Source organism: Osmerus eperlanus, chromosome 2, assembly GCF_963692335.1.
Source record: "Osmerus eperlanus chromosome 2, fOsmEpe2.1, whole genome shotgun sequence".
Taxonomy (NCBI): domain Eukaryota; kingdom Metazoa; phylum Chordata; class Actinopteri; order Osmeriformes; family Osmeridae; genus Osmerus; species Osmerus eperlanus.
The window spans coordinates 14,409,729-14,422,585 of record NC_085019.1 but is presented as its reverse complement, the minus strand read 5'-3'; the positions used below and the strand labels follow the sequence as shown (position 1 = coordinate 14,422,585).

At 44.8% G+C, this 12,857-nt stretch overlaps 1 protein-coding gene across 1 annotated transcript; it reads right to left on the bottom strand.

The window, feature by feature from the left end:
- Window positions 1–239: 239 nt before the first annotated feature.
- On the bottom strand, window positions 240–3,009 carry LOC134013554 (mpv17-like protein). Its single transcript, XM_062453063.1, has 4 exons — window positions 2,168–3,009; window positions 1,880–1,950; window positions 1,454–1,483; window positions 240–746 (listed from the first exon to the last, which is right to left on the bottom strand). Exons 1-4 carry the CDS (start codon window positions 2,472–2,474, stop codon window positions 537–539), a joined length of 618 nt encoding a protein of 205 aa, XP_062309047.1. The 5' UTR covers window positions 2,475–3,009; the 3' UTR covers window positions 240–536.
- Window positions 3,010–12,857: the final 9,848 nt, after the last annotated feature.

Below are 12,857 nucleotides of genomic sequence, written 5' to 3'. Positions count from 1 at the left end.
TAATAGGACAGGATAGCATTCACATACATCTCTGTCTCCCTCCCTCCCTCTCTCTCTCTCTCTCTCTCTCTCTCTCTCTCTCTCTCTCTCTCTCTCTCTCTCTCTCATACACACACACACCTTCTCTGAATGTATTTCTAGTAAGTAGAAATGGTTAACCCACCACTATAAATGTTTGTACTGACAACTCATATATCGTATACAGTTCACAATGGGTAGTTAACAAATGGCACAATCAATTCCAATTCCAAATTTTAAGATTTTTTTCTAAAATGACAAACTCGTTTTCTTATCTCATATTATAAAGGGTATTGCTAATAAATTACCCAGGGAGAAACTCAGCACACAGCAAACAATTTCAACAGAATCCCAAAACACCAATCTACACAAAATCTTTACTCCTATTCAATAAATTAAAGTATATCTAACTTTATTACACTGGCATATCTGTTCATTTTGTACAGAAAATTGGGTCAGTTTGTATACATGTAATGGTGGGCACAATGAGCTCCAACAACTCCAACAACAAACAAGAGTCAGTTTTTGCTCTGCTCAGACTTCTGTTTCCGGCGGGCCTCACGTAGTGCCTCCAGGGTCTCGCGGGGGTCCAGGACGAAAGCCAGGGCCATGGCCGCTGTGCCGTCGCCGCTCTGGCGGGAGAAGCACAGGAAGGTGGCCCAGAGGAATGCACAGCAGCCCATAAACGCCGTCCGCAGGTACAGTGGCATTAGCACAAAGTTCAGTAACTGTTGGAGGGAGGGGGATGAGGAAGAAAAGGTCACAGATGTCAAAAGTGGAGATTTGTTTTTGCATGTGTTTATGTATATACACTAGTTTGTGCATGTGTGTGAGAAAGTGAGATACAGAAAAAGAGAGAAGACTGACAGAGTGACCAAAATAGATTGCATGAGGGGGGGGCGGGGGGGGGCATCCTTGTGTCACTGAGAACAAACTCAGACAGGTGTGGCAGTTCAGCAATCTGAGGTTCGGTGGTTAAGGTGGTTAAGGTGCTCACTGTAAACATACGTTCCTTATCAGTCACTATAAATAAACAATGAGACAGTCTTGCAGCTCCGAACTGCAAACAGAGCAGAAATAAGACATTTTGTTTACATTTAGCAGATGCTCCAGAGCGACTTACAGTAAGTACAGGGACATTCCCCCTGAGGCAAGTAGGGTGAAGTGCCTTGCCCAAGGAGACAACGTCATTGGCACGGCCGGGAATCAATCCTGCAACCTTCTGATTAATAGCTCGATTCCCTAACCGCTCAGCCATCTGACTTCATCTGACTTGTTTGACATGTTATGGCATCTAAACCACTACTGTGTGGTACTCTGATGTCTCGACTTGATTAATGAAAACAAAAACTCATCACACACACATTAAGTAATCTTCATGTATCAATACAGTGGTCTACAGTAAAAAAAATAAAAAATAATCTTTCTTATTTACCTGCATGAAAGGCCAATACATGAGTCCAGTCTGAAATATAATGGAACACACAAACATTATAACCCTGACATCCTCCCTACAATCCAGTACAGCCAGTTCTTCTTAAAGGTCACTTACTATACAAAGTCTCTGTACTTTGCCTTGAGTGCAGTATGATGCTATTTATACCAGGCTTGCCATATCACAATGCCAGCATCCTTCTTAGGTTACACATAAACGTTTACTATTATAATCGACAACAGTGTCCGGATTATGGTTTTCTCTTAAATTATTTTAGACAGCCTTGATTTTCCTTGAAAACTATAGTAATGATAACACGCGCATGGCAGAGATACAACTGCGCAATAGCGGTACCAATCTGGGTTAATCGGGGGTGAGCTCGTTCCGGAAGGTGACTTTCCTAGGGCCCTGTTCGTTTAGCCTTACCTTCCACGTGTTGAAGAACTTCTCCCTCCAGTCCTCAAAGACATCATCTTTGCCCTCCAAAAGACTCACACCTTAAAGGGAGATATTTAATCAACACTAAAGAAATCCTGTTCGAAAGCTAGGCCTAGGCTATTAGGTTACGCACTAATCAAATGTGTACCGCGCTTGCTTGCTCTATGACTGACATGGGTTTATACACATTTTAAGTCCCAGGTAAAACGTGTTAACAGCGCAGTAATTTAAACAAATGACTGATTGCCCTGTTTCATTCAGTACTGTTAGCTCTACCTGTGTAGAAGACACTTGTCGCCAATGGCGACGCAAAACTTTGGTCCAGAAGGAGTTTGCGGAGAACCATGCCGGCTGATTTTCCTGGAAAACGTTGTTCCAACGCTCGTAACCAAAAGTAGTTGAAATTGCCGTGGAAGCTTATTGCAACGATAGCCACATTATGAGTGTGTTTCCAGTCCATCTGCTCTTTCTGCGCCATGAGTTGATGCACTAAATCCCCACCGGCAAATAAACATCCATAAAGGGTAACGTTAGCCAGCCAAGGAAAACGTTTAACGGCTTCTTTTAGAACAACTTTTCTCATTTTGACACGAAGAGACCTCCGTGGTTCTGGAGAATAAATAGGCTACCGTATAAATTCCCTCTACTCACGAACCATACCGGCTAATTTAAACTCAACCGTTAGTTACCCAGCCAACACGACAGTTCTTGTTAATTAAGGTAAGGATTCGACGTTCTAGTTGGTTTAGGCCCTACTGTTGAACATCATTTACATTTAGTTTCAAGTACAAAAACTAATCTCTATGAATACCAACCATCTCATTTTAAAAACGTCCAGTGAGGTAGTGTCATAGCGCATTAACACCGCTACAGTCTGATTTGGACGAGAGAAACGAATAGGTTAAAGGCCTATCCCTAGTTAGTCGGCTATGTAATTATTTTCGTCAAATAATAAAAACCGTAATAGATACAAGTCTTAGAACGACGTTTAAATGTCAACATTCCATTAATATGAAAAACTGGTAACTTTCTATATCCTATCCTTGGTCTAGTGATAGGCTACTCCGATTTGCCTCCGGCTGAATGAGGGGCATCCAAATCCTGAGCTTTAATTGCTAATCTGGGATTGTGTCGCCGCGCTCAGATTTATATCGCGCACCAACTGCTCGACAAAGCTTTACAAGATCAGTTTGTTGTGAAACAATTGTACAGAGTTGGTTTGGACTAATCTGTTCTCTGTCAGATCTGTTTTGCTGGGTATTCTGTGCGCGTTCTTTACGCACAATACAGCTTTGAGTATTCTCTATCTATCTCTCTCTCTCTCTCTCTCTCTCTCTCTCTCTCTCTCTCTCTCTCTCTCTCTCTCATAGTAGCTCAAAATTGATCAGAAATTACTACTCTGCTTGGCTCTTTGCATTTTTTGTTTGTTCTTTCTCCTCCTTGTACCCCTATACAGTACTGTACCCTGCATTTCACAAACTTGTCCTTTGTGTCTGTGATGCTTTAATTCTTGTTCTTTGTTGATATGAACCCGCAACTAGTCAAAATCTATTGAGCAGTCAGTACTGTTACTGTAACAAATGGAAAGCACAATATTCAGGGCCATACAATTTGGTCATTGTATGGTAGTATACAGCCTAAAATGCACTGTACTACAGTATACAATACTGAAAGGGACAAAAATCAAAGGAGAAAATGTGATCAATGTGCTTCTTCTTGTCAACTTCGTCAACATCACAAGCAATATTTTCCCACCTTCAACAACCTGTTTGCGCTCTGAACTGGCTGATATTGGTTGTGTCACATCATTTGAAACAAGTGAAATACATTTTGAGTGGTTCTGTTTAATCAATGACATGTTTTCTCTATATGTATTTGATTGTTGCCACTTGTGTTTACCAGTATGGATGACATGTGCATTAGAGTGCAGAATGTATTTTGAGAATGTGTTTAGAGTTTTGCTGTAACGTTAATGATAGCTAATACCGCACGTCAGCTAACGTTTGCTAAATTGGGGCTAATGGTAACTTTAGCTAATTTCTCCCGCCCGGGATCAGTCAATCTCAATCTGTCCTCTATAATCTAGTATTTTTTCATATTCTGTCTTCTAGGAGTTTGAGGCCAGTGTTATTGCTTCTGCACAAGGCCTCATAAACATGCTAACACAAAATATTCAGCAGCATCGTCCCCCAGCACAGCACAAACACCGAGCATTACATCAGGTCAAAAGATGTGTTGCTGAAGTGGATAGAGATAGCAGACTCGCGGCTCTAAAAGATAACGGTAATCCAATTTGCCTTTCTAATATTGTGGAACTTTTATGGTGATCTGTAAATAAAGATAGAGGCCGCATTGGCTGCTTCGGGCTATTCAATCAATCAGACATTATTTGTATAACGTTAGCACGGTTCATACCAGGGCTGGACTGGGACCCAAAAATGGCCCTGGCATTTTTGCTCAGATTGGCCCACCACAATCGGTCGGACTTTGAGCCACTGCATCTGACACAAGAAACAGAGTATGCCAGATTACCAGTCCAGGCCTGGTTCATACATTACAGTTAGGGGTGTCCATAAAAAAAATCCTAACCGACGCTTGTTAACTATTATTAACCGACGTAAACATGAATATGAAACTACTTAGAACTGATGACTGTACGCTGCTGACTGCACCTGTCGCGCTGTCAATGGAGATGCACAGACACTGAAACCTCAGAACTGCATGTGTTGTGTATGACCACATAATACACCAGATCTCCATGTAGGAAAATGTTGAGGAGCTGGGAGAAAGTGACTGCGTTTGCTGGCACTTATTAGAGAACGCCAACACAGGCTGTAGGCCATACATAACCAACATAACAAACCTACTGAACTGATTCTCAAGCATCTCTCTGTAGCCCCGCGCTCTATATCTCCCCCATAACTCGACTCCAAAGTTACTGTATATCTGCTGACTGACAGGTTTCCAGGCAAATAACACACTCACTAACAGGCATAACGCGTTCACTGACATCTCTTAAACAAACTGCCTTAGAACATAACAGTTAACATTATAAACATGTATCCCAGTCCAGTCCATTTTTTACTGTTTAACTGATAGTGTTAATCGGTTTACTTAGACATCCCGTATTGCAATATATCAATGTATTTTTTTTCAACAAAAAAAAGTATTTTTATGGTATTTCTGGATGAAGGCATAACTATTACATGTCTCATCCTATTTCAATGATTTGTGTGTATATTCTGTATAATTACAGGCGCCTTCGATTGGGAGGCAGTTCATGGAAATAATGTTAAGAAGGCTTCAGGAAGTTCTGCAGCGTCAGCCAGGGGATTTTGACTATTTAAATGTTGTTTTATGCCATGAAATGGGACTTGTGCACTCTTTTGCTAATGTAGTAGAACTGCCACAAGATGTTGTTCGTGCCTTGTCTGATGTTTTGAGAATTCTTTGTTTGCAAGAGGAGCAGCAAACACCTATAGCTTCTTCCTATGTAGTCAGGGGCGGATCTACCGGGGTGGCAACTGCCACCCTAAAAATAGCCTTGCCCCCCCAGCTGCCACCCCAGTTGGCAGCTTGGAAAACAAAGAAAAGTTGTAGCTCATCGGACATTTGCGAGAGCGAATTTCTAATATCCTACTGCAAGTGAATGCAGCACGAGACGACTCCATCCACCCTCCCCACACCGCCGACCGAAGTTGCTTTCACTTGAACACAAGGAAGGCGCAAAGACAGCTGACCACACTGGAGGACTGAGGTGTTAAGCAATTATCTATAAATGACTAAGAATAATTAGAAAAGTACAGGGCTTGCAACGTTAGTTTTCCTGTTGAATTGAGGTTAATAACTCGTTGATGTTAACTCGTGAATGCTTTGGGAAAGCAACAACAAAGATGACCGTGGTAAAGTTAGTTTGAAGTTCGATATTCAACAGATATTCGGACGCCCAGTATTGTGTTATTTTAACCGGTGTTTAGCACCGCTACGACCGGCCGCTTAGTCAATGCTTTTGGCTGCCTAAACAACACGTATGTTTAGGGACCATCAACAAATTACACATTTCTAAAGTCAATAGCTTTTCAACAACATGAACGAAGAGCTTCAAAATAATGTCAAACTGTTGAAGATGTATGCATTCATACTGCACAGCCTTTATTTTGTTCATCTGACATCTATTGTTAGATGTCAGATTTTTCAAAGCAAGCCTGTTTCATTAGTAATTTGCCTGAGAAAGCGACCTATGTTAGCCAGGCTAGTTTCACTCGGTCAACCTATTTAAAGGTCTCTGACAGTCAGAATCACTGTTTACAGGCAAAGGTGGAGCTGGGGCCCGTTCTCCATACGTCGCTTATTACATCCGAGATCAAATGACACATCCAAGACGACTTCATCTTGCTAATCATGATCTGGCTAATTCGGTTCTTCGAACACCCATGTTGTCATTTTCACCTCAAACACCTTTAAATAACAAACAGTAATTTGTATTTGACACCAACACCAAGCAGCATTCTTGTAAATATAAATAAGAAAAAATATAGGCTATAACACACACAGGCAATATAAGCTGTAGCCTATACAGGCCAGGTTCTTTCCAGCTATGGAAGAGTGGGCTGTGGAGATTCCTTTTAAATGTTTTCTGATTTAACTCTGTTTAACTCAAGACAACTATCATCTCAATATTCACCACACACGTCAAAATAATAATCTGATTCAACTCTGTATAACTCCAGACAACTATCATCTCAATATACCCGCGCCACAATGTTAAGATTAATGCTGTCTTTGGCTAAATTCTGATTGGGTGGGCTCAGCATAATGTCTAATATAGTAATATAATATCCGTAGACGGGCTCTGCCCTTACCCATGCCTATATCCAGCCATGTTAATATATATATACCCAGATTAAAATGTATTTAGATATTTTTAAGGCACTCTTCTCTTTCAAAGACTTTAAAGACTAAAGTAAAATGATTAAATAACAATAAATAAATAAAAATACTCGGAGCAACAGACGAATTTCCCGCCATCCCGGAGTTTGCTTACACGAACTGTGCATGACGTAAAGCAAGGTATGTATTCTTAGTGTATGTTTTGCTAATATAAGTAAAATGTAGCCTATCTATCGTATGTGTGTTAATATCCCACTTTTATTAAAAAGCATTAGCTGCTTTTTCAATGAGTTGCAGCAGATTCGTGGGATAAGCCTACAGTGAACGTTATTTAGCTATGAGCTTGTCTAAATTTAGGCCAGCTACCACGATGGCTAGGCTAGGCTAAATCTATTCCTTGTTCATGGAGTTTGAGCAGCTTGTCGGCCTACATCCCCTGGAACGCCTGCTACAGAACTAGCTAGCCTGTGTCTCTAGACAGACATTACAAGCAGATTGAAGATCCACAGTTCCGCTGTAGATCAGCTCCGCTGTAGGGCATTATTTTTTTAGTTTTCTTGGTATATGTGTTTCTTATATTATGTTATAGTGTATTTTAACCAGAAATATATAAATAGATACATTGTATATAGTTTAATACATTTTTTAGATATTGTCCTTTAACCAGTTCTTAGAATGCCTGGTTCAACTATGCGTCAGTGCCCTCATTGTCACAGCCGTATGAATTGTGGTAACCGGCGTTGTGTCACCCCTCCCTGAGTCACCACCTTACCGCGGTGGAGGGGTTTGCGTGTCCTAGTGATCCTGGAAGCTATGTTGTCGGGGGCTTTATGCCCCTGGTAGGGTCACCCAAGGAAAACAGGTTCCAGGCGAAGGACCAGACAAAGCGTGGCTCAAAACCTACCATGAAGAAAACAAACAATGGTTCTCAGTTGCCCCTGCCCTGAAGCGGGTCACCGGGGCCCCCCCCCTGGAGCCAGGCCCGGGGGTGGGGCTCGATGGCGAGCGCCTGGTGGCCGGGCCTTTTCCCATGGGGCCCGGTCGGGCACAGCCCGAAGAGACAACGTGGGACCCCCTTCCAGTGGGCTCACCATCCGCAGGAGGGGTCATGGGGGTCGGGTGCCTCGGCGGTCCGATCCTCGGCTGCAGAAGCTAGCTCTAGGGACGTGGAACCTCACTGGCGGCAAAGGAGCCGGAGCTGGTGCGTGAGGTAGAGAAGTTCCGGCTAGATATAGTCGGCCTCGCCTCAACGCACAGCATCGGCTCCGGAACCAGTCTCCTTGAGAGGGGCTGGACTCTCTTCCACTCTGGAGTTGCCCTCGGTGAGAGGCGTTGAGCTGGGGTGGGAATACTTGTTTCCCCTCGGTTCGGCGCCTGTACGTTGGGGTTCACCCCGGTGGACGAGAGGGTAGCCTCCCTCCGCCTTCGGGTGGGGGGACGGGTCCTCACTGTTGTTTGTGCTTACGCACCAAACGGCAGCGCAGAGTACCCACCCTTTTTGGAGTCTCTGGGAGGGGTGCTGGAAAGCGCTCCTCCCGGAGATGCCCTCGTCCTCCTGGGGAACTTCAATGCTCATGTGGGCAATGACAGTGAGACCTGGAGGGGCGTGATTGGGAGGAACGGCCCCCCCGATCTGAACCCGAGCGGTGTTTTGTTGTTCGACTTCTGTGCTAGACACGGCTTGTCCACAACGAACACCATGTTCAAGCATAAGGGTGTCCATATGTGCACTTGGCACCAGGACACCCGAGGTCTTAGTTCGATGATAGACTTTGTAGTCGTGTCGTCGGATCTGAGGCCGAATGTCTTGGACACTCGGATGAGGAGAGGGGCGGAGCTGTTCGGCGAGGCCATGGAGAATGACTTCTGAACGGCTTCGAAAAGGTTCTGGACCACCATCCGGCGACTCAGGAGGGGGAAGCAGTGCACTGTCAACGCTGTATATGGTGGGGGTGGTGCGCTGCTGACCTCGATGGGGGACGTCCTGGATCGGTGGAAGGAATACTTTGAAGACCTCCTTAATCCCACCAACAAGCGTTCCAACGTGGAGGCAGAGTCTGGGGACATTGGGGGGGGCCCTTCTATCTCTGTAGCTGAGGTCGCCGAGGTGGTTGAAAAGCTCCGCGGTGGCAGGGCCCCTGGGGTGGATGAGGTCCGCCCGGAGTTCCTTAAGGCTCTGGATGTTGTAGGGCTGTCTTGGTTGACACGACTCTGCAACATCGCGTGGACATCGGGGACAGTGCCTCTGGACTGGCAGACCGGGGTGGTGGTTCCTCTCTTTAAAAAGGGGGACTGGAGGGTGTGCTCCAACTTTAGGGCGATCACACTCCTCAGCCTCCCTGGGAAAGTCTATTCAGGGGTTCTGGAGAGGAGGGTCCGTCGGATTGTCGAACCTCGGATTCAGGAGGAGCAATGTGGTTTTTGTCCTGGCCGTGGAACTTTGGACCAGCTCTATACCCTCGGCAGGGTTCTGGAGGGTGCATGGGAGTTCGCCCAACCAGTCTACACATGTTTTGTGGATTTGGAAAAGGCGTTCGACCGTGTCCCTCGGGGGCTCATGTGGGGGGTGCTCCGGGAGTACGGGGTACCGGACTCCCTGATCGGGACTGTTCGGTCCCTGTACGACCGGTGCCAGAGTTTGGTCCGCATTGCTGGTAGTAAGTCGAACTTATTCCCGGTGAGGGTTGGACTCCGCCAGGGCTGCCCTTTGTCACCAATTCTGTTCATAACTTATATGGACAGAATTTCTAGGCGCAGCCAGGGCGTTGAGGGGGTCCGGTTTGGTGACCTCAGGATCGGGTCGCTGCTTTTTGCAGATGATGTGTTCCTGTTGGCTTCATCGGGCCGTGAGCTTCAGCTCTCACTGGAGCGGTTCGCAACCGAATGCGAAGCAGCTGGGATGGGAATCAGCACCTCCAAATCTGAGGCCATGGTTATCGACCGGAAAAGGGTGGAGTGCAATCTCCGGGTCGGGGAGGAGATCTTGTCCCAAGCGGAGGAGTTCAAGTATCTCGGGGTCTTGTTCAATACAACTGGCCGAAATGAGTTTTCTCCGCAGGTTGTCCGGGCTCTCCCTTAGAGATAGGGTGAGAAGCTCGGTCATCCGGGAGGGGCTCAGAGTAGAACCGCTGCTCCTCCGCGTCGAGAGGGGCCAGTTGAGGTGGCTCGGACATCTGATAAGGATGCCTCCTGGACGCCTCCCTGGTGAGGTGTTCTGGGAACGTCCCACTGGGAAGAGGCCCCAGGGAACACCCAGGACACGCTGGAGGGACTATGTCTCTCGGCTGGCCTGGTAACGCCTCCCTGCTTAGGTTGCTGCCCCCGCGACCCGACCCCCGGATAAGCGGAAGATGATGGATGGATGGCGTTGTGTCAAGGTGATTATGTACAAAATCTACACTCTTCTCATCATGTTTGATAGTTAAGATGCCTTTTGGTTTTAACCCTCCTCCCTCACTGTCTTTCTGCTTCTCTTACAGTGTGGGAAGCTACTTGATTTTAAGCTGCGGCATACTGTCCGGCTATTAAAGATCCTGTAAAGTAAATTCCATGTTTTATCCATTATATACGTGTGAAATTAGTTCCTGAAAGCATGTGCAAAGCGCTAAAACTTTGTCGCACTGAAACGTGGAGTTAGACCGAAGAACATTTTCTCTTCCGTTTTCAGATCAGGTTTTAATGGGCGGAGCCAAAATATGCCCTATCTACGTCATTTCGCCCCATCTACGTCAGATCACTGAATGGCTCCTCCTGCTGTACTGTTATTGTAGCTTACATCAGCTAGCTAGCTAGCTTCAGGATGTCTCCCACCACCCTCAACTGCATCTTCCCTGGATACAAGAACTAGCTGCGCTGCAACGCCATTTAAGTTCCCTGTTGATAATGAAAGGAAAAATAGGTGGAAAGATTTTATGAAGAGCCACGCTCATGGAAAGCTTCGGATAAACTCGCGGAGCCGTACCGAGCATCGCCCCCCCCCAGCCGTTCATCCTCCGGTCGCACCTGGACCATCCACCGCCGCCAGCAGTTCATCACTCAGTTCTGTGTGCTTGTTATAATTATACTAGATAACTTTTCCAGAGGTATCTCTGCTATAATTAGTGCAAACCGCTAACTTGATATTAGGCTACTCGGTGTAGAATGATGGTATTTTGGTGAAATGGTAGCTAATGTGCTAGAAGTAGAAGAAGAAGTTGGAGAGCTCACTGTCCGCTGTCCCTGCTGTAAATGTTTACTTCTGTGTTACAGCTCAGGGGAATATTTCATTCATATGCATCTGTATGTTTCACTCATTGAACAAATATATTCTAATTCTATACTGTTTTGTTCGGCTTGACGTAGCGTCCATTATCTGGGTCGTAGGTAGCTTACATGAGAGAGGCGGCGCCTTCCAGCGAGGGGGCCGAGCTTCAGCTCCTTCAGGCGACACGCCCCCCCAGTCTCATACAGAGAAGACTGCTGATTTTCTTACGATTTCAAAGCATAATTTAACATACTTGTCTGTATGAGTTTGCCACCTCAAGTGTTTCTACCTTTTCTTATAACTAGGATTCCTCCGTAAGGAGGAAACCTATTGTTATTGTTAGTTTTATTATTATTATTAGGGTTCCTCCGGTAGGAGAACCCTATTGTTATTGTTAGTTTTATTATTAGGATTCCTCCGTAAGGAGGAAACCTATTGTTATTGTTAGTTTTATTAGGATTCCTCCGTAAGAAGGAAACCTATTGTCATTGTTAGGTAGGATTCCTCCGTAAGGAGGAAACCTATTGTTATTGTTAGTTTTATTATTATTATTCTAGTTCCATGGGAGTCAATGGCAGCCCCTAGAACCCTCGGATAACTTTTTGTGAAATTTGGCACACTCATTAAGGACAGTTCCTTCTATACCTACACCAAGTTTCATGTATCCCATTAGACCACTCTAGCGCCACCAATGGGTCAAAGTTGGACTTGTGTTTACACACGCAACTTTTGAACCATATGAATGATTTTCAAAAATGTACCATTGGATTCCCTGGATCAAGACGAGTTCAACGCACCCTATGACGTCACTTTCCGGTTATATAGATTTTCCGCTATTTCCGGTTGTATCAAAAACCTTTGAAAGCCTACTCCTCCTACAATTTTTGTCATATCTTCTTCAAAATGACCAGAGATGATCTTCAGACTAAGCCTCACAAAAGTTATCCCATGGCGTTTTGATTTTCTAAACCGTTTGTCCGGCACAGCCAATCAAAATCAGCAAAAAAGTAACCAAACAGGAACTTGGGTCAGATCTCAGCAAATCTTTGAGATATCAACACGTAACTTGGTATGTCACAAGGAAGACACTACAACATGTTACCATGTGCAAAGGCTATTTCATATCTCCAAAAATGGTTGATAAAGCAAATCGAATTTATCGCTAACGCTAAAATAATGCTTTACACATCCGCCGGTCAAAAACTGATACTTTGATTCAATCACAAGTTCATATGAAGACTCTTGAGAATGTTTAGTACACAAATCTGAGGAAAAGTTGACTGTAACATGAAAAGTCGATTTGTGGTGAATATTTGAAACATGCATGCTAATTGCTAACGAAATTTCCAATGAAATGTCTCCCCTGCTCTTCAGCGCGCACGTGCTCCACATTCTCACACACTCAGCCTTTCCCTTGACACACGCGCGGGCTTGGCGAGACGCATACACAACATTTCAGGCAATTGTGGGCTGACCAAGCCCCCACTCATTCCTTGGCTTGAAGTGAAGACCCTTGTGGATCTTGATGGTAATGCATTTTAGAAAAAGTTCTCAAAATCCTGAAACATTGATAGTATGGGCCAGGAGTAACTACCACACCACAAATGACGCACCATTATCCATAGGTGGCGCTACGGCCAAGCCCCAATTGTCCATTTACAAAGTGATGCCATTCGCATCCCATTTGTCCCAAAATTCTGAAATTCATTAGATATGCCTTATTTCTCATGAGGAACAAAAAAGCCTCAATAACCTATAACGGCCGCCATATTGGATTTTTTTGTACAATAAAGATTTAGGAAACACGTTTTTTCGCTACATCTCCTACAATTT